The sequence below is a fragment of the Lathamus discolor genome, chromosome 13, assembly GCF_037157495.1.
Source record: "Lathamus discolor isolate bLatDis1 chromosome 13, bLatDis1.hap1, whole genome shotgun sequence".
Classification (NCBI taxonomy): domain Eukaryota; kingdom Metazoa; phylum Chordata; class Aves; order Psittaciformes; family Psittacidae; genus Lathamus; species Lathamus discolor.
This window is the reverse complement of record NC_088896.1, coordinates 12,523,155-12,547,204: the sequence shown is the minus strand read 5'-3', so window position 1 is coordinate 12,547,204 and position 24,050 is coordinate 12,523,155. Positions and strand designations below refer to the sequence as shown.

The 24,050-nt window shown below is 62.8% G+C and overlaps 5 protein-coding genes across 5 annotated transcripts in view; all 5 read right to left on the bottom strand.

Moving 5' to 3' along the window:
* LOC136021621 (ubiquitin carboxyl-terminal hydrolase 36-like) overlaps positions 1-2,831 on the bottom strand; it is a 7,727-nt gene extending 4,896 nt beyond the window's left edge. Inside the window, exons 1-5 of the mRNA XM_065694046.1 lie at positions 1,748-2,831; positions 1,452-1,673; positions 833-943; positions 456-558; positions 139-217 (exon numbers count right to left, since the gene is read on the bottom strand). Coding sequence (XP_065550118.1) covers positions 139-217; positions 456-558; positions 833-943; positions 1,452-1,673; positions 1,748-2,831 — 1,599 coding nt within the window. The remainder of the gene's footprint in view (positions 1-138; positions 218-455; positions 559-832; positions 944-1,451; positions 1,674-1,747) is intronic.
* Positions 2,832-4,007: 1,176 nt separating this feature from the next.
* On the bottom strand, positions 4,008-5,429 carry LOC136021620 (ubiquitin carboxyl-terminal hydrolase 36-like). The gene is made up of 4 exons (XM_065694045.1): positions 5,087-5,429; positions 4,775-4,890; positions 4,557-4,686; positions 4,008-4,465 (listed from the first exon to the last, which is right to left on the bottom strand). The coding sequence occupies exons 1-3, from the start codon at positions 5,427-5,429 to the stop codon at positions 4,558-4,560; spliced, it is 588 nt and encodes a 195-aa protein (XP_065550117.1). The 3' UTR covers positions 4,008-4,465; position 4,557.
* A 1,443-nt stretch (positions 5,430-6,872) lies between these two features.
* Positions 6,873-12,688, bottom strand: LOC136021251 (ubiquitin carboxyl-terminal hydrolase 36-like). The gene is made up of 14 exons (XM_065693257.1): positions 12,485-12,688; positions 12,189-12,410; positions 11,566-11,676; positions 11,189-11,291; positions 10,883-10,950; positions 10,411-10,481; positions 10,209-10,291; positions 9,939-10,047; positions 9,547-9,687; positions 9,257-9,357; positions 9,046-9,175; positions 8,171-8,830; positions 7,534-7,661; positions 6,873-7,305 (listed from the first exon to the last, which is right to left on the bottom strand). Exons 1-14 carry the CDS (start codon positions 12,684-12,686, stop codon positions 7,167-7,169), a joined length of 2,268 nt encoding a protein of 755 aa, XP_065549329.1. The 5' UTR covers positions 12,687-12,688; the 3' UTR covers positions 6,873-7,166.
* Positions 12,689-15,249: 2,561 nt separating this feature from the next.
* On the bottom strand, positions 15,250-16,166 carry LOC136021619 (ubiquitin carboxyl-terminal hydrolase 36-like). The gene is made up of 3 exons (XM_065694044.1): positions 15,824-16,166; positions 15,512-15,627; positions 15,250-15,423 (listed from the first exon to the last, which is right to left on the bottom strand). Exons 1-3 carry the CDS (start codon positions 16,164-16,166, stop codon positions 15,295-15,297), a joined length of 588 nt encoding a protein of 195 aa, XP_065550116.1. The 3' UTR covers positions 15,250-15,294.
* Positions 16,167-17,419: 1,253 nt separating this feature from the next.
* On the bottom strand, positions 17,420-23,425 carry LOC136021546 (ubiquitin carboxyl-terminal hydrolase 36-like). Its single transcript, XM_065693868.1, has 14 exons — positions 23,222-23,425; positions 22,926-23,147; positions 22,303-22,413; positions 21,926-22,028; positions 21,620-21,687; positions 21,148-21,218; positions 20,946-21,028; positions 20,676-20,784; positions 20,284-20,424; positions 19,994-20,094; positions 19,783-19,912; positions 18,908-19,567; positions 18,271-18,398; positions 17,420-18,042 (listed from the first exon to the last, which is right to left on the bottom strand). The coding sequence occupies exons 1-14, from the start codon at positions 23,421-23,423 to the stop codon at positions 17,904-17,906; spliced, it is 2,268 nt and encodes a 755-aa protein (XP_065549940.1). The 5' UTR covers positions 23,424-23,425; the 3' UTR covers positions 17,420-17,903.
* Positions 23,426-24,050: the final 625 nt, after the last annotated feature.

Sequence of the window (24,050 nt, the reverse complement as noted above, 5' to 3'; positions counted from 1 at the left end):
TACCCACAGGTCCCACGGGACTGACCGACTGCAGCTCCGGATCACGTCCATGTGCTCAGTGATTTTCCCAAAGCATTTTAACTACAGGGCTCCGGCAAAGCAACAGCCCCGAGTGACTGCAGGCCTGGGGCCTGGCACCGAGCACTCACCACGGGATCGCAGGTAGCCGCCAAAGATCCGGTGGACCAGTGTCGTTGCCTGGGTCTCGCAATCCAACCTAGAGACAGCAGCACCGGCTCTCACACCGTCCCTGCACCACGGCCACCCCGCGGCCGCCACGGTGTCCTCAGCACAAACTCCTGGCTGGAGCTCAGGGCTGGGCGCTGCAGGGGCAACGCAGCTTCCCGGGGCAAGGGCCCAGGAACGCAAGTGCCGCCCGGGGAACATGCTGACCCCACAGCGAGAGGACAGCGGAGAAGAGCAGGGACAGCCCATCAGAGAGAGGCCCCACGTACCTGGTGCAGCCACTCAGGCAGGACTGCTGCATGGCGTCGATGGTGTAACGCAGGAATTCATGCGCGTCCTCCTGCTGACCGAAGCGCATGCGCCCAGCGATCTCTGCAGGAGAGGGAGCAATCAGCCCCGGCACGTGCTGCGAGACACAGACCCCACCTCCCGCGGTGGCCCCAGCGGTTGAGCCCCCTCAAACCAAAGCGGACGGCAGAGTCCTGTCCGCTACGGGGGAACCCCACACACAGCCCATGAGGTCACCAGGTCCCCGCAGGCTCCATGAGCTCTGCTGGCCTCTTCTCAAAGGTTCTGCTCACACACTACTCCCTGCTCTCCAGCACGGCTATGGGAGGGGTGGGGAGCACAGGGGAGTCATTCCTACCCTTGAGGTCTTGGACAAAGGCCGTTGGCTCTATCACGCTCCCACTGTTCGCAAAAGCCTGAGCCACGTGATTCTGCATGATACAGATCATGCAGAAGCTGCCTTGGTCACCTGTGGCAGAGGAGAAGATGACAGGAGGTGGGGACAAACGCAGGAGAGGTCAGAGCAGTACAGGAGATGGGGCAGGAGATGGGAGATGCGATAGTACAGGTCGGAGCGATGCCTATCACATTGCCTTTCTAAGCCACGCATCAACAGCATCTGCTGCTGCACGCAGCCTTCCGCCCTCACGCAGGCTGGGGCTGTTTGGGACGTCCAGCTCAGTCCCACGAAGCCAGCAGATCCCGCTGAGCCATCTTAGCCCTGGCTACACCCACCATGGACACAAGGGTCCCCAGACGCAAGGATGCAAAGCTCAGGGATGCAGCTATGGCCGGGAAAAGGGAGCCGTACACAGGAACAGCACCTCCGTGGGGAAGTGGCAGGAGGGAGCAGAGAAGGTTCCTCCTGACACCCCCATGGCCCTTGCCAGAGCCACGTGTGCTGAGATACTGAGCCCAGCACGGGGCGCAGGGACCTGCCAGCACAGCCGCCCGCCGAGCCAGGCCCCACTACTCACTGGTGCAGCGGTGCTCCTTGGAAAGCAGGTAGTTAGCGAGCGGCGGGGTGTACGTGAGGCACTGCACGGTGGAGTTCAGGAAACATGTGTTCCCGAGGTTACGCAGTCCCGCGCCGATCGGGTGCACCCGCTGCCACTGCATGGACAGGCGCTCCACGGGGAACAGCACCACCTGGGGCGCAGGGATCCCGTCCCCTGGGCCCACTGGGGCGTCGCTGCTCTCTGTGGGATGAGGAATGGTGGGTGAGCTGCGCAGTGCGGGCTGCGCTTGTGCCCACTGAGTCCCCGGCACTTACCCTGCTTGACCTGCTGCTCCTCCTCGGGGCCGCACTGGGGTCCGGCAGCCTTGGCTGGGGAGCTCATGCGCCCTAAGGTGCTGCAGATCTTCTGCAGCTGCTGGAAGAAGCTCCAGGGGGCGAGTTCACTCTCGGCCTTCTGCGGCAGCACCTTCTTGACAGCCCGAGCCAGCAGATCTGCCACCTTCCCTCTCCTGCTCATCTCCCGCCGGGCCCGCTTCATTATCTTCCGCAGCTTCTCCATGACCGGCATGGTGAGGCCTGGCGCTCTCGGCTGCAGGGAGAGGCGGGCAGTTGAGTGGGGGACACTGGGCCGCTCTGTTCCCACCGCAGGACCGCGTGTTGCTGGCACAACAGCACACGGCCTGGGCCGGCCCTGCCACCGCCGCGGGCACCGGCCCGACACCGGCAGGGCCCTGACCGGCATTCCCCGCCTGGGCCCCCCCCCCACCGCGCGCCAGACGCAGGTGTCCCGAGGAGCAGGGGCCGCTGTTCCCGCACCCAATGAACGGCGCCCAACCCTCGGGGCCTGCCCCGTCAGCCGCTTGCAGGGCTCGAAGCCCGCTCCTCCGCGTCCGTCCAACCAGCCGCCTGGAGCCGACGGCTCCGCCCGATCAGCCGCGTGCTGAAGCCGTGGAAGGAAGCTCACGCTCCGCCTCCTCGGCCCGCCCAGCTCCGGGCGAGAGGACTGAGCCGAGGGTGCGGCTGCGGCGCTTATATAGTGCCGGGGGCAGCGCTGCGGCAGGGGCTTTGTGACGTGCCTACCGCGGCCCCGGGCAGCGCCCGGCGGGGACACGCCCTCCCCCCCAGCCCCCCAGGAGCGGCGGCGGGGCCCGGCGGGGGCACGAGCATCGGCAGGGTCACAATGAGAGCACAGAGCCGGCGGCAGAACAAGTGGCGATATTAAACTCGGACAAACTACCAGCAGCAATGGCACGTGTGATACAGCCATACAGCGCGCGGGCGGGACGAGGGGCCCTGGAGGTGGGGGTTTTCTTTTCGTTTTAATGTTTCTCTTCAATACGTTGAACTTGCCCGGACTGCTCCAGTACGACACCTTAGACCTGACAGGGATGCTCAGCATGAAAGCACCTCCCAGGGCTGCGGTGGGTGCACGTGACGGAGCTGTCTCAGACGGGCAGCCCCATGGCACATGCCAGCACCGCTGCAACACGGGAATGGCTCAGAGAAAGCAGGACCCGAGGTGCGACGGGGGGGTTAAACAGAGGAGGAAGGGGATTCCATAGGGATGCTGCAGAGGGACTCTTTGTCAGGGACTGTAGTGACAGGACAAGGGGTAACGGGTTAAAACTTACACAGGGGAAGTTTAGATTGGATCTAAGGAGGAAATTCTTTCCTGTTAGGGTGGTGAGGCACTGGAATGGGTTGCCCAAGGAAGCTGGGAATGCTCCATCCCTGGCAGTGTTCAAGGCCAGGCTGGATGAAGCCTTGGGTGGGATGCTTTAGTGTGAGGTGTCCCTGCCCATGGCAGGGGGGTTGGAACTGGATGATCTTGAGGTCCTTTCCAACCCGAACTATTCTATGATTCCTGCGGCCGCACACCAGTGGGCTGGGTACTTGCACCTTATCTCACACAGAATCACACAGAATCACACAGAATCCCAAGGGTTGGAAGGGACCTAAAAAGATCATCTAGTCCAACCCCCCTGCAAGAGCAGGGTAACCTACAGTACATCACACAGGAACTTGTCCAGGCGGGCCTCACACAGTAACCTCCCTGCTGCCAAGCACAATCACTTCTAGGGTAGAACAACAAAGTGCAATGCACAACTGTCACAGACAGGAAAGCAGCCCATGAACCCTCGGCATTGCCCCCAGCAGCAGCCAGGTGCCTGCAGCTCATGGGGAGAACGGGCACCAGCACAGTGGCCAGCATGGACACCTCGGTTTGAGATCACGCCCAGACAGACTCCAGCCTCCTCAGCAAAGCCCTTGCTGGAGGAAAACGCACCTGCCCATCCACAGGAACCTGCCTCAGAGGCCTGCAGCAGGGGCATGAGCACAGCAGCACTGACCCCGCAGGCGGCTCACGCGCAGCAGCAGCAGCAGCAGCAGCAGCAGCGGCCCAGAGCCAGGGCAGGATGAGGCTGGCCCCAGTCAGAGCCGAGCAGGACCCAGGAGCCCACCCTGTGCGCTCGCCCCAGGCACCAGGAGCTGCTTCTCTCCCAGCGCTTCCTCCACCACCCCCGCTGCGGGAGCGGGGCCCGCTGGCCCTAACCCAGAGCTGAGCGCTACCGCATCACCAACACATCTTTATTGCCGGCCGCGGCCGCCCCGGCCCCGCGAGGCGCCAACCCCCGTGCGCGGCACGGGCAGGGCCGGTGAAAGTTAACGTTAACGGTGCCTCCAACGTGGAGAGGAGGGAAAGGGGGGGTAGGAGGGGGAAGGGCAGCCCCAGGCGCGGACCGCAGCCGGGGTCATGGGGCTGGAGCAGCAGCGACGGTCCTGAGGCACTTGGCAGGAGCCCCCCCCGAGCCGGGCTCCAGGCTTGGGGGGGAGAAAGGGCTGCTCCAGCCCTAGGCGCAGGGAAGCTGCTGAAGGAGCCCGGACGAGGCACGGTCCTCCCGGGCTCCTTCACAGCAGAAGGCAGGGACATGGGCGTGGAGCTGTGGGGAGCGGTGTCCTCTTCCCTCCACAGCAGCTCCCGGGACAGGCCTCCATGGCAGGGGCTGCTCCTGCCGCTCGCTGGCATTCGGGCTGGAAGGAAAGGAGCCGTGTGAGCACCCGCCATGCAGCTGCCCTGCGCCTGCCCCCTGCGGCTCTGCTCCGGGCCCCTGGACCTGCTCACCTCAGAGCCGGTGGCGCAGGCTCGCTGCCTTGGCCGGATGCGTCACTGCCCAGAAGCTGCGCTGGCGGTGCAGCCACTGGAAGGGGTTCTGGTGTCTCTGCTCCCTCCTCCGCTTTTTCACCTTCTTCACCTGTGCAGAGGCAGGAAGGCTCGGGGTCAGCACAAGGAGGCCCAAGGTTCTTCCCACCAGCCCAGCCAGGGATGGGGCCAGCACCCACCTTCCCTCTGTCAAACTCCTCATCCCACTCATCGAGGATGGTCTTCCTGCGAGCTGAGGCTGCAGACTGAATGGCATCCCAACTGACAGCCGAGACACCGCCATTCCAGGTCAAGACTGCAAGGCAGCGTTGTCAGCACAGAGCCCCAGGCCATGCTCCACGGCTCCCGCCAGCACAGGGCCAGGGTTGGAGCCCCTCACTCCAGGACCCCACCTGGGTGCAGCAGCCTGGCTCTAGCTCAGGCCCTGGCAGGGCTCAAGGCAGGGGAGCTGCGCTGCTGCTCGCCCACCCAGGCAAGAAGGGATTAATTACCTTGTTTGCCATAAGCTTTGTCCAAGGAATCCACAAGCAGCTGCTCCACCACTGTGGACTCCAGCTGGGTCATTGGTGCTGTGCCAGCCCCACGGCCATGTGCAGGCCTTTGGGCAGCAGGGCAGTGCCTGTGCCCAGCCCCAGCCTGGCTGTCCGCTGCCACTGTGGAAACAGGCAAGGTGAGCACGAGGCAGAGGCTCATCGTCCAAGGCAGATCCCGTGCCCCAAAAGACACTGTCAGGACCAACAATGTCATGAGGGTGCAGGGGACTTGGGCATACTGGGGCCTGTCCTGGGCAGGGAGGAGCTGGGGGTAAATTTTTACGCCAGCTGCCAAAGTCATTCGCACCGCAAGCATGACCCTGTGCCTGCAGCCTGGAGAGCTGGTGGCTTGTCTGCCCTAATGGCCCTTTGGAGCACTGGTGTGCAGTCTCTGGTGCTTACAGGTCTAGGCAGCTGCCTGGAAACGGGCGAGGTGCCTGAGGATTGGCGGATGGCAAAGGTCACACCAATCTATAAAAAGGGCAAGAAGGAGGACCCGGGTAATTATAGACCGGTCAGCCTTACCTCCATCCCTGGAAAGGTGATGGAACAACTTATTCTTGACTCCATCACTAGGCATATCAAGGATGAGGGGGTCATTAAGAACAGCCAACATGGTTTTATGAGGGGGAAGTCATGTATGACCAACCTTATAGCCTTCTATGAGGAAGTGACTAGGTGGAGGGATGATGGTAGAGCGGTAGATGTAGTTTTTCTTGATTTCAGTAAGGCATTTGATACTGTCTCCCACAGCATCCTCATAGATAAGCTAAAGAAGTGTGGGCTTGACGATCAAGTAGTGAGGTGGATCGAGAACTGGTTGAAAGGAAGAAGGCAGAGAGTTGTGGTCAATGGCGCAGAATCTAGCTGGAGGTCTGTGACTAGTGGAGTTCCTCAGGGGTCGGTGCTGGGACCGGTGCTGTTTAATATTTTCATCAATGACCTGGATGAGGGAACTGAGTGCACCCTCAGCAAGTTTGCTGATGACACAAAACTGGGAGGAGTGGCTGACACACCAGAGGACTGTGCTGCCATTCAGCGAGACCTGGACAGGCTGGAGAGTTGGGCGGGGAGAAACTTGATGAAATTTAACAAGGGCAAGTGTAGAGTCTTGCATCTGGGGAAGAACAACCCCATGTACCAGTACAGGTTGGGGGTTGACCTGCTGGAAAGCAGCGAAGGGGAAAGGGACCTGGGGGTCCTGGTGGATAGGAGGATGACCATGAGCCAGCAATGTGCTCTTGTGGCCAAGAAGGCAAATGGCATCTTAGGGTGCATTAGAAAGGGAGTGGTTAGTAGGTCAAGAGAGGTTCTCCTCCCCCTCTACTCAGCCTTGGTGAGGCCGCATCTGGAATATTGCGTCCAGTTCTGGGCCCCTCTGTTCAAGAAGGACAGGGAATTGCTGGAAGGAGTCCAGCGCAGAGCCACAAAGATGATGAAGGGAGTGGAACATCTCCCTTATGAGGAGAGGCTGAGGGAGCTGGGTCTCTTTAGCTTGGAGAAGAGGAGACTGAGGGGTGACCTCATCAATGTTTACAAATATGTAAAGGGTGGGTGTCAGGATGATGGAGCTAGGCTTTTTTCAGTGATATCCAGTGATAGGACAAGGGGCAATGGGTGTAAACTGGAGCATAGGAAGTTCCACGTTAACATCAGGAAGAACTTCTTTACTGTAAGAGTGACAGAGCACTGGAACAGGTTGCCCAGGGGGGTTGTGGAGTCTCCTACACTGGAGATATTCAAGGCCCGCCTGGACAAGTTCCTGTGTGATGTACTGTAGGTTACCCTGCTCTTGCAGGGGGGTTGGACTAGATGATCTTTTTAGGTCCCTTCCAACCCTTGGGATTCTGTGATTCTGTGGTGCTGCTCATCTTCCTCCTCTTTCCCTTTCTTTGCCCTCCTTGCAGCAAGGTGGGCTCCCAGTCTGGGTGGGCACGGGGGGATGACATGGGCCAGCTCTCCAGGGCCTGCGAGCCCGGCGCCTCCTCGTCACGACTGGGACCTGCTGCCTCCAGGCCCTCCAGGGGCTCAGAGGCCTTCACAGCAGGAGGACTCTCTTCTTCTTGTGTGGGATGGAGACCTCCTCTTGAGCCGCTGGAGCACCGAGGCTGCTGATTGCCTCGTGCCGCCTCTTCTTTGTGAAGGAGCCAGTGGTGACCGGTCTGAGCTCCTCCCAGCTGCAGAGAGAAAGGTGGTGTGAGGGGTGGTGATGGACCAGCACTGTCCGGGGGGGAGGCTGGGTGCTGAGGGGCTGGGCTGGCCATGGGGCAGTCCAGAGCAGGGGAGCCAGATGCCGAAATCACCCCCGAGCCAGCGCCGAGGCCAGAATCACCTCGAGGAGCCCCCCGAGGCCGCAGGTGGCCTGGCTGCGGCGCAGGAGCCGGGCAGCGATGGGCACCGCTCACCTGCACGTGCCCAAAGGCAGCAGAGCCGAGCTGGGGCGGCTGCTGTTCGGTGGGAAGCTGCTGCCAGCGACTTGCGCGCGATGCCACGCGTGGTGGGCACTCCTGTGCAGCTTCCTGCCCTGCAGGGACTGGCACAAATAAAGACTTGGTGAGCTGAAGACAAGAGGATTCCGTCAGCCAAGAGGGGAAAGTCAAGAAGGGAGCCCAGGGAAAGGGGGCCTGCACGGGGGGAGGGAAGCGGGGTGGTGGAAGAGGAATCAGAAGTGCTTTTAGGTAGGAGCACAAAGGAAAAAAGGAAGCAAGGAAGTTTCAAGACCAGAAGCCCCGGGGCCCGGTGCTGAGCCCCGGCTGCACCGCTGTGCCCAGAGGGCAGCTCTGAGCCCTCCTGCTCCCGCTCGCCCCAGCGAGGGCTGGCGAGGCTGCCCTGTGTCCTCAGCAAGACAGGAGCCATCTCTCCTGCGTCACTCATGTGAACAGCAGCAGCTCTGCCCCCCCTCCGCAGCCTGGGCTGGGGCTCTCTCCACCCTCTCTGGCCAGGCACGATCCCCAGCCCCGGCTCTGCACTTGCTGCCATCACAAGCCCGCTTCTGAAGACACAAGGCACCTGCTGAAGGCCCCGGCAGAAGCTCAGGCTCACCTTTCTGGCAGAGAGCGCCAGCTTCTTGGCCGGTGGTGGTGATGTGCCGCTGCTCTGCCCCACAGCGGCGCTGGCCGACCAGGGGCATTTCGCCTTCCTGCGCCTGGTGGCTGTGGGGGCGGCCGGCGCGGCACTGGGGACGTCGGTGCCACGGTCCGTCTCCCGAGAGGTGCTGGAGCTGCTGGTTCTGCTCCCGGCCTCCTGGGAAACTGTGACCAGCTTCCCCACTGCAGCATGCGCTGGGCTGGCAGCACTGCTGCTTCCCGAGTCCTCCTCCGAGTCACGGGCTCTATGCGCAGTGCTCCCGGGCTGCTGGGTGAGGCCCAGCAGCACTGGGGATGTGGCCCGGGCAGGCGGCATCCTTTCCTCCCAGGAGCTCTGCTGGGGATGATCTGCTTCAGCTGAGCGTGCTCCGCTGGTGGTGCTGGAGCCCAGGGATGACGCGGACCTGGGAGGCTCTGGGCTCTGGGCTGCGGCACGGGGCAGCGCTGTGCCCACACAGGTGGCTTTGAAGGGCGCCCCGCTTGGCAGCGATGTAGCGGGCAGCTTCTCTGGGGCGGGGCCGTTCCGCAGCTCTGGTCCCGTACTCAATGTGCTGCGGTCCACGGGCACCCCGACCTCCGGCCCTGGCCCCCTCCTCTCTGGCCACACGCTGCGTCCCTGGACAAAGAGAGAGGGAGAAGTTCAGGGCGGAGAGAATTCAAGGAGCCAGGGGCACAAAGTGATCCTGCCCTCGGGGCCACGCAGGCACCCACGACCCAGCAGGATCCCTCCTGCAAAGAGCCTGCTCCCTGCCCGGCTGCAGCAGAGCGGCCCGAGGGACAGCACCTCCCAGCTCCTGTGAGCACTGCCCAAGAGCAGCCTCCAGGACTCACCAGTGATGGCAACAGGGGCCTGTGGCTCACAGTTTTCTTGGCCTCTTTGGAGACGGTGCCCTCGGAGCCAGTCAGCCTGGGGACAGCTCTGGCAATGGGCCTGTCCAAGCTCTTCTCTGGGCCGGAGAGCCTGGAAGACAAGGGCACGGGTTAACTGCGACTGTTTGACCAAATGAACCGCTCTCGATCAGAGAGCTGCAGGCGCTCCCACCTCACGTAGAACAGCAGGTAGGCCTCCTGGTTGAGGACCACGTCGACACTGGTGCAGCGGACCATACTGTCATTCATGTGATACCATTGCCCGTTGCTCGCCTGCAGAAGGAGAAAAGAGAATGGGGTTGGGCTGTGTCCAGGGCCTCTCCTGGCCCGAAGACCAGACTGGAGCACAGCCTGTACCCCGCATCCCTCCAGTGCTCACCACCGTGCACATCTGCTGGGCATCCTCCTTCCCGCACCCTGCAGGGACCCAGCAGCTCCCACCCCAGAGTGCCCCGGGCTCACCTTCACATAGCAGTAGTAGTGCCCCGTGTGGCAGCTGTACCCAGAGTGCACCAGCACTGCATACAGCCCATACATTACAGGATCCCCCTTGTCCTCTGACATGTACGGGCGGATGTCGAGGAACTCGGGGTACGGCACAGCCTGCAGAGGAAGAGAGGATGCCTCGGGAGCCTGCACAGCAGGCGGGTTTCTTGCTAGAGCAGGAGCAGCTCAGCTGTCCTGCGTGTCCATCTCCTGAGGGAGCAGGAGCTGCCCTCCCCAGGCAGAGGTCACCGTGAGGAAGGTGCCAGCACGAGCTGCTGGCGCGAGGCTGGCCAAGAGCGGCAGGACCTCCTCCCACCCTGCTGCTCCGGCAAGAAGACAGCCCGAGCTCTGCACTGCCGAGCGCTCACCTTGGTGATTTTCTGTCCACCACAGAAGAACCTCTTCAGTGACAGCGTGAGAACATTGGAGGCTCGGTGGATGCTGAAGCGTTTTGTTGCCGAGACTCTGTTGTTGCATCTGCGCAGGAAGAGCTGTGTCATTCAAGCTGTTCCACCACCCAGATGATTGCCAGCTCTGGCCAAGTGGCAAACGCCATGGGAAATGACCCCGCAGGCACCAGGCACCTGCTCACGGCCACATCTGCTGGCCCAGGTCCCTGCCCACAGCCCCACACGCACCCTGCGCACAGGTAGGGGTTCTCCCCACCCAGCAGGTCTGGCTTCACAAACAGCTCCAGCGCCTTGCGTAGGTCTTTGGCTTGCTGCAAGGACGGAGGAGAGGTGAGCGCACGGCTGGCCCGGCCAGGCCACAGCCCCGCTCCCTGCCGCAATGCCGGCCCCAGGAGAGCAGGAGCACCGCGTCCCCAGCCCGCTGCAGTACCCAGATCTCCAGTGGCAGGTCCAGGAAAGGGTCGTACGTGTCCGAGACGCTCTTGCACGCCAAACACTCCACTGCAAAGGGAAGAGCAATGAGCACACCCTGGCACACCAACCTGCACCCGTCGCCACCCAGCACAGTGCAGGAACTGCCTCCCCCTCTCCGGGCTCGAGCTCTGGGACGGGAGCACCAGGAGGCACAGAGGAAGGCTGCCAATTCCACTGCGTGCTGGCACAGCAAGTGTTGCCAGGGGGTCCATTTCCTGGTGGCGATGAGCTGGGCATCCACGGCCGACAGCTCTTGCCGTCGCCACAACCGGGCTCCTGACCCACAGGTCCCACGGGACTGACCGACTGCAGCTCCGGATCACGTCCATGTGCTCAGTGATTTTCCCAAAGCATTTTAACTACAGGGCTCCCGGCAAAGCAACAGCCCCGAGTGACTGCAGGCCTGGGGCCTGGCACCGAGCACTCACCACGGGATCGCAGGTAGCCGCCAAAGATCCGGTGGACCAGTGTCGTTGCCTGGGTCTCGCAATCCAACCTAGAGACAGCAGCACCGGCTCTCACACCGTCCCTGCACCACGGCCACCCCGCGGCCGCCACGGTGTCCTCAGCACAAACTCCTGGCTGGAGCTCAGGGCTGGGCGCTGCAGGGGCAACGCAGCTTCCCGGGGCAAGGGCCCAGGAACGCAAGTGCCGCCCGGGGAACACGCTGACCCCACAGCGAGAGGACAGCGGAGAAGAGCAGGGACAGCCCATCAGAGAGAGGCCCCACGTACCTGGTGCAGCCACTCAGGCAGGACTGCTGCATGGCGTCGATGGTGTAACGCAGGAATTCATGCGCGTCCTCCTGCTGACCGAAGCGCATGCGCCCAGCGATCTCTGCAGGAGAGGGAGCAATCAGCCCCGGCACGTGCTGCGAGACACAGACCCCACCTCCCGCGGTGGCCCCAGCGGTTGAGCCCCCTCAAACCAAAGCGGACGGCAGAGTCCTGTCCGCTACGGGGGAACCCCACACACAGCCCATGAGGTCACCAGGTCCCCGCAGGCTCCATGAGCTCTGCTGGCCTCTTCTCAAAGGTTCTGCTCACACACTACTCCCTGCTCTCCAGCACGGCTATGGGAGGGGTGGGGAGCACAGGGGAGTCATTCCTACCCTTGAGGTCTTGGACAAAGGCCGTTGGCTCTATCACGCTCCCACTGTTCGCAAAAGCCTGAGCCACGTGATTCTGCATGATACAGATCATGCAGAAGCTGCCTTGGTCACCTGTGGCAGAGGAGAAGATGACAGGAGGTTGGGGACAAACGCAGGAGAGGTCAGAGCAGTACAGGAGATGGGGCAGGAGATGGGAGATGCGATAGTACAGGTCGGAGCGATGCCTATCACATTGCCTTTCTAAGCCACGCATCAACAGCATCTGCTGCCTGCACGCAGCCTTCCGCCCTCACGCAGGCTGGGGCTGTTTGGGACGTCCAGCTCAGTCCCCACGAAGCCAGCAGATCCCGCTGGAGCCATCTTAGCCCTGGCTACACCCACCATGGACACAAGGGTCCCCAGACGCAAGGATGCAAAGCTCAGGGATGCAGCTATGGCCGGGAAAAGGGAGCCGTACACAGGAACAGCACCTCCGTGGGGAAGTGGCAGGAGGGAGCAGAGAAGGTTCCTCCTGACACCCCCATGGCCCTTGCCAGAGCCACGTGTGCTGAGATACTGAGCCCAGCACGGGGCGCAGGGACCTGCCAGCACAGCCGCCCGCCGAGCCAGGCCCCACTACTCACTGGTGCAGCGGTGCTCCTTGGAAAGCAGGTAGTTAGCGAGCGGCGGGGTGTACGTGAGGCACTGCACGGTGGAGTTCAGGAAACATGTGTTCCCGAGGTTACGCAGTCCCGCGCCGATCGGGTGCACCCGCTGCCACTGCATGGACAGGCGCTCCACGGGGAACAGCACCACCTGGGGCGCAGGGATCCCGTCCCCTGGGCCCACTGGGGCGTCGCTGCTCTCTGTGGGATGAGGAATGGTGGGTGAGCTGCGCAGTGCGGGCTGCGCTTGTGCCCACTGAGTCCCCGGCACTTACCCTGCTTGACCTGCTGCTCCTCCTCGGGGCCGCACTGGGGTCCGGCAGCCTTGGCTGGGGAGCTCATGCGCCCTAAGGTGCTGCAGATCTTCTGCAGCTGCTGGAAGAAGCTCCAGGGGGCGAGTTCACTCTCGGCCTTCTGCGGCAGCACCTTCTTGACAGCCCGAGCCAGCAGATCGGCCACCTTCCCTCTCCTGCTCATCTCCCGCCGGGCCCGCTTCATTATCTTCCGCAGCTTCTCCATGACCGGCATGGTGAGGCCTGGCGCTCTCGGCTGCAGGGAGAGGCGGGCAGTTGAGTGGGGGACACTGGGCCGCTCTGTTCCCACCGCAGGACCGCGTGTTGCTGGCACAACAGCACACGGCCTGGGCCGGCCCTGCCACCGCCGCGGGCACCGGCCCGACACCGGCAGGGCCCTGACCGGCATTCCCCGCCTGGGCCCCCCCCCCACCGCGCGCCAGACGCAGGTGTCCCGAGGAGCAGGGGCCGCTGTTCCCGCACCCAATGAACGGCGCCCAACCCTCGGGGCCTGCCCCGTCAGCCGCTTGCAGGGCTCGAAGCCCGCTCCTCCGCGTCCGTCCAACCAGCCGCCTGGAGCCGACGGCTCCGCCCGATCAGCCGCGTGCTGAAGCCGTGGAAGGAAGCTCACGCTCCGCCTCCTCGGCCCGCCCAGCTCCGGGCGAGAGGACTGAGCCGAGGGTGCGGCTGCGGCGCTTATATAGTGCCGGGGGCAGCGCTGCGGCAGGGGCTTTGTGACGTGCCTACCGCGGCCCCGGGCAGCGCCCGGCGGGGACACGCCCTCCCCCCCAGCCCCCCAGGAGCGGCGGCGGGGCCCGGCGGGGGCACGAGCATCGGCAGGGTCACAATGAGAGCACAGAGCCGGCGGCAGAACAAGTGGCGATATTAAACTCGGACAAACTACCAGCAGCAATGGCACGTGTGATACAGCCATACAGCGCGCGGGCGGGACGAGGGGCCCTGGAGGTGGGGGTTTTCTTTTCGTTTTAATGTTTCTCTTCAATACGTTGAACTTGCCCGGACTGCTCCAGTACGACACCTTAGACCTGACAGGGATGCTCAGCATGAAAGCACCTCCCAGGGCTGCAGTGGGTGCACGTGACGGAGCTGTCTCAGACGGGCAGCCCCATGGCACATGCCAGCACCGCTGCAACACGGGAATGGCTCACAGAAAGCAGGACCCGAGGTGCGACGGGGGGGTTAAACAGAGGAGGAAGGGGATTCCATAGGGATGCTGCAGAGGGACTCTTTGTCAGGGACTGTAGTGACAGGACAAGGGGTAACGGGTTAAAACTTACACAGGGGAAGTTTAGATTGGATCTAAGGAGGAAATTCTTTCCTGTTAGGGTGGTGAGGCACTGGAATGGGTTGCCCAAGGAAGCTGGGAATGCTCCATCCCTGGCAGTGTTCAAGGCCAGGCTGGATGAAGCCTTGGGTGGGATGCTTTAGTGTGAGGTGTCCCTGCCCATGGCAGGGGGGTTGGAACTGGATGATCTTGAGGTCCTTTCCAACCCGAACTATTCTATGATTCCTGCGGCCGCACACCAGTGGGCTGGGTACTTGCACCTTATCTCACACAGAATCACACAGAATCACACAGAATCCCAAGGGTTGGAAGGGACCTAAAAAGATCATCTAGTCCAACCCCCCTGCAAGAGCAGGGTAACCTACAGTACATCACACAGGAACTTGTCCAGGCGGGCCTCACACAGTAACCTCCCTGCTGCCAAGCACAATCACTTCTAGGGTAGAACAACAAAGTGCAATGCACAACTGTCACAGACAGGAAAGCAGCCCATGAACCCTCGGCATTGCCCCCAGCAGCAGCCAGGTGCCTGCAGCTCATGGGGAGAACGGGCACCAGCACAGTGGCCAGCATGGACACCTCGGTTTGAGATCACGCCCAGACAGACTCCAGCCTCCTCAGCAAAGCCCTTGCTGGAGGAAAACGCACCTGCCCATCCACAGGAACCTGCCTCAGAGGCCTGCAGCAGGGGCATGAGCACAGCAGCACTGACCCCGCAGGCGGCTCACGCGCAGCAGCAGCAGCAGCAGCAGCAGCAGCGGCCCAGAGCCAGGGCAGGATGAGGCTGGCCCCAGTCAGAGCCGAGCAGGACCCAGGAGCCCACCCTGTGCGCTCGCCCCAGGCACCAGGAGCTGCTTCTCTCCCAGCGCTTCCTCCACCACCCCCGCTGCGGGAGCGGGGCCCGCTGGCCCTAACCCAGAGCTGAGCGCTACCGCATCACCAACACATCTTTATTGCCGGCCGCGGCCGCCCCGGCCCCGCGAGGCGCCAACCCCCGTGCGCGGCACGGGCAGGGCCGGTGAAAGTTAACGTTAACGGTGCCTCCAACGTGGAGAGGAGGGAAAGGGGGGGTAGGAGGGGGAAGGGCAGCCCCAGGCGCGGACCGCAGCCGGGGTCATGGGGCTGGAGCAGCAGCGACGGTCCTGAGGCACTTGGCAGGAGCCCCCCCCGAGCCGGGCTCCAGGCTTGGGGGGGAGAAAGGGCTGCTCCAGCCCTAGGCGCAGGGAAGCTGCTGAAGGAGCCCGGACGAGGCACGGTCCTCCCGGGCTCCTTCACAGCAGAAGGCAGGGACATGGGCGTGGAGCTGTGGGGAGCGGTGTCCTCTTCCCTCCACAGCAGCTCCCGGGACAGGCCTCCATGGCAGGGGCTGCTCCTGCCGCTCGCTGGCACTCGGGCTGGAAGGAAAGGAGCCGTGTGAGCACCCGCCATGCAGCTGCCCTGCGCCTGCCCCCTGCGGCTCTGCTCCGGGCCCCTGGACCTGCTCACCTCAGAGCCGGTGGCGCAGGCTCGCTGCCTTGGCCGGATGCGTCACTGCCCAGAAGCTGCGCTGGCGGTGCAGCCACTGGAAGGGGTTCTGGTGTCTCTGCTCCCTCCTCCGCTTTTTCACCTTCTTCACCTGTGCAGAGGCAGGAAGGCTCGGGGTCAGCACAAGGAGGCCCAAGGTTCTTCCCACCAGCCCAGCCAGGGATGGGGCCAGCACCCACCTTCCCTCTGTCAAACTCCTCATCCCACTCATCGAGGATGGTCTTCCTGCGAGCTGAGGCTGCAGACTGAATGGCATCCCAACTGACAGCCGAGACACCGCCATTCCAGGTCAAGACTGCAAGGCAGCGTTGTCAGCACAGAGCCCCAGGCCATGCTCCACGGCTCCCGCCAGCACAGGGCCAGGGTTGGAGCCCCTCACTCCAGGACCCCACCTGGGTGCAGCAGCCTGGCTCTAGCTCAGGCCCTGGCAGGGCTCAAGGCAGGGGAGCTGCGCTGCTGCTCGCCCACCCAGGCAAGAAGGGATTAATTACCTTGTTTGCCATAAGCTTTGTCCAAGGAATCCACAAGCAGCTGCTCCACCACTGTGGACTCCAGCTGGGTCATTGGTGCTGTGCCAGCCCCACGGCCATGTGCAGGCCTTTGGGCAGCAGGGCAGTGCCTGTGCCCAGCCCCAGCCTGGCTGTCCGCTGCCACTGTGGAAACAGGCAAGGTGAGCACGAGGCAGAGGCTCATCGTCCAAGGCAGATCCCGTGCCCCAAAAGACACTGTCAGGACCAACAATGTCATGAGGGTGCAGGGGACTTGGGCATACTGGGGCCTGTCCTGGGCAGGGAGGAGCTGGGGGTAAATTTTTACGCCAGCTGCCAAAGTCATTCGCACCGCAAGCATGACCCTGTGCCTGCAGCCTGGAGAGCTGGTGGCTTGTCTGCCCTAATGGCCCTTTGGAGCACTGGTGTGCAGTCTCTGGTGCTTACAGGTCTAGGCAGCTGCCTGGAAACGGGCGAGGTGCCTGAGGATTGGCGGATGGCAAAGGTCACACCAATCTATAAAAAGGGCAAGAAGGAGGACCCGGGTAATTATAGACCGGTCAGCCTTACCTCCATCCCTGGAAAGGTGATGGAACAACTTATTCTTGACTCCATCACTAGGCATATCAAGGATGAGGGGGTCATTAAGAACAGCCAACATGGTTTTATGAGGGGGAAGTCATGTATGACCAACCTTATAGCCTTCTATGAGGAAGTGACTAGGTGGAGGGATGATGGTAGAGCGGTAGATGTAGTTTTTCTTGATTTCAGTAAGGCATTTGATACTGTCTCCCACAGCATCCTCATAGATAAGCTAAAGAAGTGTGGGCTTGACGATCAAGTAGTGAGGTGGATCGAGAACTGGTTGAAAGGAAGAAGGCAGAGAGTTGTGGTCAATGGCGCAGAATCTAGCTGGAGGTCTGTGACTAGTGGAGTTCCTCAGGGGTCGGTGCTGGGACCGGTGCTGTTTAATATTTTCATCAATGACCTGGATGAGGGAACTGAGTGCACCCTCAGCAAGTTTGCTGATGACACAAAACTGGGAGGAGTGGCTGACACACCAGAGGACTGTGCTGCCATTCAGCGAGACCTGGACAGGCTGGAGAGTTGGGCGGGGAGAAACTTGATGAAATTTAACAAGGGCAAGTGTAGAGTCTTGCATCTGGGGAAGAACAACCCCATGTACCAGTACAGGTTGGGGGTTGACCTGCTGGAAAGCAGCGAAGGGGAAAGGGACCTGGGGGTCCTGGTGGATAGGAGGATGACCATGAGCCAGCAATGTGCTCTTGTGGCCAAGAAGGCAAATGGCATCTTAGGGTGCATTAGAAAGGGAGTGGTTAGTAGGTCAAGAGAGGTTCTCCTCCCCCTCTACTCAGCCTTGGTGAGGCCGCATCTGGAATATTGCGTCCAGTTCTGGGCCCCTCTGTTCAAGAAGGACAGGGAATTGCTGGAAGGAGTCCAGCGCAGAGCCACAAAGATGATGAAGGGAGTGGAACATCTCCCTTATGAGGAGAGGCTGAGGGAGCTGGGTCTCTTTAGCTTGGAGAAGAGGAGACTGAGGGGTGACCTCATCAATGTTTACAAATATGTAAAGGGTGGGTGTCAGGATGATGGAGCTAGGCTTTTTTCAGTGATATCCAGTGATAGGACAAGGGGCAATGGGTGTAAACTGGAGCATAGGAAGTTCCACGTTAACATCAGGAAGAACTTCTTTACTGTAAGAGTGACAGAGCACTGGAACAGGTTGCCCAGGGGGGTTGTGGAGTCTCCTACACTGGAGATATTCAAGGCCCGCCTGGACAAGTTCCTGTGTGATGTACTGTAGGTTACCCTGCTCTTGCAGGGGGGTTGGACTAGATGATCTTTTTAGGTCCCTTCCAACCCTTGGGATTCTGTGATTCTGTGGTGCTGCTCATCTTCCTCCTCTTTCCCTTTCTTTGCCCTCCTTGCAGCAAGGTGGGCTCCCAGTCTGGGTGGGCACGGGGGGATGACATGGGCCAGCTCTCCAGGGCCTGCGAGCCCGGCGCCTCCTCGTCACGACTGGGACCTGCTGCCTCCAGGCCCTCCAGGGGCTCAGAGGCCTTCACAGCAGGAGGACTCTCTTCTTCTTGTGTGGGATGGAGACCTCCTCTTGAGCCGCTGGAGCACCGAGGCTGCTGATTGCCTCGTGCCGCCTCTTCTTTGTGAAGGAGCCAGTGGTGACCGGTCTGAGCTCCTCCCAGCTGCAGAGAGAAAGGTGGTGTGAGGGGTGGTGATGGACCAGCACTGTCCGGGGGGGAGGCTGGGTGCTGAGGGGCTGGGCTGGCCATGGGGCAGTCCAGAGCAGGGGAGCCAGATGCCGAAATCACCCCCGAGCCAGCGCCGAGGCCAGAATCACCTCGAGGAGCCCCCCGAGGCCGCAGGTGGCCTGGCTGCGGCGCAGGAGCCGGGCAGCGATGGGCACCGCTCACCTGCACGTGCCCAAAGGCAGCAGAGCCGAGCTGGGGCGGCTGCTGTTCGGTGGGAAGCTGCTGCCAGCGACTTGCGCGCGATGCCACGCGTGGTGGGCACTCCTGTGCAGCTTCCTGCCCTGCAGGGACTGGCACAAATAAAGACTTGGTGAGCTGAAGACAAGAGGATTCCGTCAGCCAAGAGGGGAAAGTCAAGAAGGGAGCCCAGGGAAAGGGGGCCTGCACGGGGGGAGGGAAGCGGGGTGGTGGAAGAGGAATCAGAAGTGCTTTTAGGTAGGAGCACAAAGGAAAAAAGGAAGCAAGGAAGTTTCAAGACCAGAAGCCCCGGGGCCCGGTGCTGAGCCCCGGCTGCACCGCTGTGCCCAGAGGGCAGCTCTGAGCCCTCCTGCTCCCGCTCGCCCCAGCGAGGGCTGGCGAGGCTGCCCTGTGTCCTCAGCAAGACAGGAGCCATCTCTCCTGCGTCACTCATGTGAACAGCAGCAGCTCTGCCCCCCCTCCGCAGCCTGGGCTGGGGCTCTCTCCACCCTCTCTGGCCAGGCACGATCCCCAGCCCCGGCTCTGCACTTGCTGCCATCACAAGCCCGCTTCTGAAGACACAAGGCACCTGCTGAAGGCCCCGGCAGAAGCTCAGGCTCACCTTTCTGGCAGAGAGCGCCAGCTTCTTGGCCGGTGGTGGTGATGTGCCGCTGCTCTGCCCCACAGCGGCGCTGGCCGACCAGGGGCATTTCGCCTTCCTGCGCCTGGTGGCTGTGGGGGCGGCCGGCGCGGCACTGGGGACGTCGGTGCCACGGTCCGTCTCCCGAGAGGTGCTGGAGCTGCTGGTTCTGCTCCCGGCCTCCTGGGAAACTGTGACCAGCTTCCCCACTGCAGCATGCGCTGGGCTGGCAGCACTGCTGCTTCCCGAGTCCTCCTCCGAGTCACGGGCTCTATGCGCAGTGCTCCCGGGCTGCTGGGTGAGGCCCAGCAGCACTGGGGATGTGGCCCGGGCAGGCGGCATCCTTTCCTCCCAGGAGCTCTGCTGGGGATGATCTGCTTCAGCTGAGCGTGCTCCGCTGGTGCTGCTGGAGCCCAGGGATGACGCGGACCTGGGAGGCTCTGGGCTCTGGGCTGCGGCACGGGGCAGCGCTGTGCCCACACAGGTGGCTTTGAAGGGCGCCCCGCTTGGCAGCGATGTAGCGGGCAGCTTCTCTGGGGCGGGGCCGTTCCGCAGCTCTGGTCCCGTACTCAATGTGCTGCGGTCCACGGGCACCCCGACCTCCGGCCCTGGCCCCCTCCTCTCTGGCCACACGCTGCGTCCCTGGACAAAGAGAGAGGGAGAAGTTCAGGGCGGAGAGAATTCAAGGAGCCAGGGGCACAAAGTGATCCTGCCCTCGGGGCCACGCAGGCACCCACGACCCAGCAGGATCCCTCCTGCAAAGAGCCTGCTCCCTGCCCGGCTGCAGCAGAGCGGCCCGAGGGACAGCACCTCCCAGCTCCTGTGAGCACTGCCCAAGAGCAGCCTCCAGGACTCACCAGTGATGGCAACAGGGGCCTGTGGCTCACAGTTTTCTTGGCCTCTTTGGAGACGGTGCCCTCGGAGCCAGTCAGCCTGGGGACAGCTCTGGCAATGGGCCTGTCCAAGCTCTTCTCTGGGCCGGAGAGCCTGGAAGACAAGGGCACGGGTTAACTGCGACTGTTTGACCAAATGAACCGCTCTCGATCAGAGAGCTGCAGGCGCTCCCACCTCACGTAGAACAGCAGGTAGGCCTCCTGGTTGAGGACCACGTCGACACTGGTGCAGCGGACCATACTGTCATTCATGTGATACCATTGCCCGTTGCTCGCCTGCAGAAGGAGAAAAGAGAATGGGGTTGGGCTGTGTCCAGGGCCTCTCCTGGCCCGAAGACCAGACTGGAGCACAGCCTGTACCCCGCATCCCTCCAGTGTTCACCACCGTGCACATCTGCTGGGCATCCTCCTTCCCGCACCCTGCAGGGACCCAGCAGCTCCCACCCCAGAGTGCCCCGGGCTCACCTTCACATAGCAGTAGTAGTGCCCCGTGTGGCAGCTGTACCCAGAGTGCACCAGCACTGCATACAGCCCATACATTACAGGATCCCCCTTGTCCTCTGACATGTACGGGCGGATGTCGAGGAACTCGGGGTACGGCACAGCCTGCAGAGGAAGAGAGGATGCCTCGGGAGCCTGCACAGCAGGCGGGTTTCTTGCTAGAGCAGGAGCAGCTCAGCTGGCCTGCGTGTCCATCTCCTGAGGGAGCAGGAGCTGCCCTCCCCAGGCAGAGGTCACCGTGAGGAAGGTGCCAGCACGAGCTGCTGGCGCGAGGCTGGCCAAGAGCGGCAGGACCTCCTCCCACCCTGCTGCTCCGGCAAGAAGACAGCCCGAGCTCTGCACTGCCGAGCGCTCACCTTGGTGATTTTCTGTCCACCACAGAAGAACCTCTTCAGTGACAGCGTGAGAACGTTGGAGGCTCGGTGGATGCTGAAGCGTTTTGTTGCCGAGACTCTGTTGTTGCATCTGCGCAGGAAGAGCTGTGTCATTCAAGCTGTTCCACCACCCAGATGATTGCCAGCTCTGGCCAAGTGGCAAACGCCATGGGAAATGACCCCGCAGGCACCAGGCACCTGCTCACGGCCACATCTGCTGGCCCAGGTCCCTGCCCACAGCCCCACACGCACCCTGCGCACAGGTAGGGGTTCTCCCCACCCAGCAGGTCTGGCTTCACAAACAGCTCCAGCGCCTTGCGTAGGTCTTTGGCTTGCTGCAAGGACGGAGGAGAGGTGAGCGCACGGCTGGCCCGGCCAGGCCACAGCCCCGCTCCCTGCCGCAATGCCGGCCCCAGGAGAGCAGGAGCACCGCGTCCCCAGCCCGCTGCAGTACCCAGATCTCCAGTGGCAGGTCCAGGAAAGGGTCGTACGTGTCCGAGACGCTCTTGCACGCCAAACACTCCACTGCAAAGGGAAGAGCAATGAGCACACCCTGGCACACCAACCTGCACCCGTCGCCACCCAGCACAGTGCAGGAACTGCCTCCCCCTCTCCGGGCTCGAGCTCTGGGACGGGAGCACCAGGAGGCACAGAGGAAGGCTGCCAATTCCACTGCGTGCTGGCACAGCAAGTGTTGCCAGGGGGTCCATTTCCTGGTGGCGATGAGCTGGGCATCCACGGCCGACAGCTCTTGCCGTCGCCACAACCGGGCTCCTGACCCACAGGTCCCACGGGACTGACCGACTGCAGCTCCGGATCACGTCCATGTGCTCAGTGATTTTCCCAAAGCATTTTAACTACAGGGCTCCCGGCAAAGCAACAGCCCCGAGTGACTGCAGGCCTGGGGCCTGGCACCGAGCACTCACCACGGGATCGCAGGTAGCCGCCAAAGATCCGGTGGACCAGTGTCGTTGCCTGGGTCTCGCAATCCAACCTAGAGACAGCAGCACCGGCTCTCACACCGTTCCTGCACCACGGCCGCCCCGTGGCCGCCACGGTGTCCTCAGCACAAACTCCTGGCTGGAGCTCAGGGCTGGGCGCTGCAGGGGCAACGCAGCTTCCCGGGGCAAGGGCCCAGGAACGCAAGTGCCGCCCGGGGAACACGCTGACCCCACAGCGAGAGGACAGCGGAGAAGAGCAGGGACAGCCCATCAGAGAGAGGCCCCACGTACCTGGTGCAGCCACTCAGGCAGGACTGCTGCATGGCGTCGATGGTGTAACGCAGGAATTCATGCGCGTCCTCCTGCTGACCGAAGCGCATGCGCCCAGCGATCTCTGCAGGAGAGGGAGCAATCAGCCCCGGCACGTGCTGCGAGACACAGACCCCACCTCCCGCGGTGGCCCCAGCGGTTGAGCCCCCTCAAACCAAAGCGGACGGCAGAGTCCTGTCCGCTACGGGGGAACCCCACACACAGCCCATGAGGTCACCAGGTCCCCGCAGGCTCCATGAGCTCTGCTGGCCTCTTCTCAAAGGTTCTGCTCACACACTACTCCCTGCTCTCCAGCACGGCTATGGGAGGGGTGGGGAGCACAGGGGAGTCATTCCTACCCTTGAGGTCTTGGACAAAGGCCGTTGGCTCTATCACGCTCCCACTGTTCGCAAAAGCCTGAGCCACGTGATTCTGCATGATACAGATCATGCAGAAGCTGCCTTGGTCACCTGTGGCAGAGGAGAAGATGACAGGAGGTTGGGGACAAACGCAGGAGAGGTCAGAGCAGTACAGGAGATGGGGCAGGAGATGGGAGATGCGATAGTACAGGTCGGAGCGATGCCTATCACATTGCCTTTCTAAGCCACGCATCAACAGCATCTGCTGCCTGCACGCAGCCTTCCGCCCTCACGCAGGCTGGGGCTGTTTGGGACGTCCAGCTCAGTCCCCACGAAGCCAGCAGATCCCGCTGGAGCCATCTTAGCCCTGGCTACACCCACCATGGACACAAGGGTCCCCAGACGCAAGGATGCAAAGCTCAGGGATGCAGCTATGGCCGGGAAAAGGGAGCCGTACACAGGAACAGCACCTCCGTGGGGAAGTGGCAGGAGGGAGCAGAGAAGGTTCCTCCTGACACCCCCATGGCCCTTGCCAGAGCCACGTGTGCTGAGATACTGAGCCCAGCACGGGGCGCAGGGACCTGCCAGCACAGCCGCCCGCCGAGCCAGGCCCCACTACTCACTGGTGCAGCGGTGCTCCTTGGAAAGCAGGTAGTTAGCGAGCGGCGGGGTGTACGTGAGGCACTGCACGGTGGAGTTCAGGAAACATGTGTTCCCGAGGTTACGCAGTCCCGCGCCGATCGGGTGCACCCGCTGCCACTGCATGGACAGGCGCTCCATGGGGAACAGCACCACCTGGGGCGCAGGGATCCCGTCCCCTGGGCCCACTGGGGCGTCGCTGCTCTCTGTGGGATGAGGAATGGTGGGTGAGCTGCGCAGTGCGGGCTGCGCTTGTGCCCACTGAGTCCCCGGCACTTACCCTGCTTGACCTGCTGCTCCTCCTCGGGGCCGCACTGGGGTCCGGCAGCCTTGGCTGGGGAGCTCATGCGCCCTAAGGTGCTGCAGATCTTCTGCAGCTGCTGGAAGAAGCTCCAGGGGGCGAGTTCACTCTCGGCCTTCTGCGGCAGCACCTTCTTGACAGCCCGAGCCAGCAGATCGGCCACCTTCCCTCTCCTGCTCATCTCCCGCCGGGCCCGCTTCATTATCTTCCGCAGCTTCTCCATGACCGGCATGGTGAGGCCTGGCGCTCTCGGCTGCAGGGAGAGGCGGGCAGTTGAGTGGGGGACACTGGGCCGCTCTGTTCCCACCGCAGGACCGCGTGTTGCTGGCACAACAGCACACGGCCTGGGCCGGCCCTGCCACCGCCGCGGGCACCGGCCCGACACCGGCAGGGCCCTGACCGGCATTCCCCGCCTGGGCCCCCCCCCCACCGCGCGCCAGACGCAGGTGTCCCGAGGAGCAGGGGCCGCTGTTCCCGCACCCAATGAACGGCGCCCAACCCTCGGGGCCTGCCCCGTCAGCCGCTTGCAGGGCTCGAAGCCCGCTCCTCCGCGTCCGTCCAACCAGCCGCCTGGAGCCGACGGCTCCGCCCGATCAGCCGCGTGCTGAAGCCGTGGAAGGAAGCTCACGCTCCGCCTCCTCGGCCCGCCCAGCTCCGGGCGAGAGGACTGAGCCGAGGGTGCGGCTGCGGCGCTTATATAGTGCCGGGGGCAGCGCTGCGGCAGGGGCTTTGTGACGTGCCTACCGCGGCCCCGGGCAGCGCCCGGCGGGGACACGCCCTCCCCCCCAGCCCCCCAGGAGCGGCGGCG

Excerpts from the sequence above, each read along its gene's own strand:
- LOC136021620 (XM_065694045.1), bottom strand. The coding sequence starts at position 5,429 with ATGACTTTGGCAGCTGGCGTAAAAATTTACCCCCAGCTCCTCCCTGCC. Across the intron at positions 4,891-5,086 it reads CAAAGCTTATGGCAAACAAG|TCTTGACCTGGAATGGCGGT; the intron begins GTAATTAATCCC and ends GCTGCCTTGCAG. Across the intron at positions 4,687-4,774 it reads AGGAGTTTGACAGAGGGAAG|GTGAAGAAGGTGAAAAAGCG; the intron begins GTGGGTGCTGGC and ends GCCTCTGCACAG.
- LOC136021251 (XM_065693257.1), bottom strand. The coding sequence starts at position 12,686 with ATGAGCAGGAGAGGGAAGGTGGCCGATCTGCTGGCTCGGGCTGTCAAG. Across the intron at positions 9,176-9,256 it reads TACCTGCTGTTCTACGTGAG|GCTCTCCGGCCCAGAGAAGA; the intron begins GTGGGAGCGCCT and ends CTTGTCTTCCAG. Across the intron at positions 8,831-9,045 it reads GGCCCCTGTTGCCATCACTG|GGACGCAGCGTGTGGCCAGA; the intron begins GTGAGTCCTGGA and ends CTCTTTGTCCAG.
- LOC136021619 (XM_065694044.1), bottom strand. The coding sequence starts at position 16,166 with ATGACTTTGGCAGCTGGCGTAAAAATTTACCCCCAGCTCCTCCCTGCC. Across the intron at positions 15,628-15,823 it reads CAAAGCTTATGGCAAACAAG|TCTTGACCTGGAATGGCGGT; the intron begins GTAATTAATCCC and ends GCTGCCTTGCAG. Across the intron at positions 15,424-15,511 it reads AGGAGTTTGACAGAGGGAAG|GTGAAGAAGGTGAAAAAGCG; the intron begins GTGGGTGCTGGC and ends GCCTCTGCACAG.
- LOC136021546 (XM_065693868.1), bottom strand. The coding sequence starts at position 23,423 with ATGAGCAGGAGAGGGAAGGTGGCCGATCTGCTGGCTCGGGCTGTCAAG. Across the intron at positions 21,219-21,619 it reads CGGCTACCTGCGATCCCGTG|TGGAGTGTTTGGCGTGCAAG; the intron begins GTGAGTGCTCGG and ends TTCCCTTTGCAG. Across the intron at positions 20,425-20,675 it reads GTGGACAGAAAATCACCAAG|GCTGTGCCGTACCCCGAGTT; the intron begins GTGAGCGCTCGG and ends CTTCCTCTGCAG.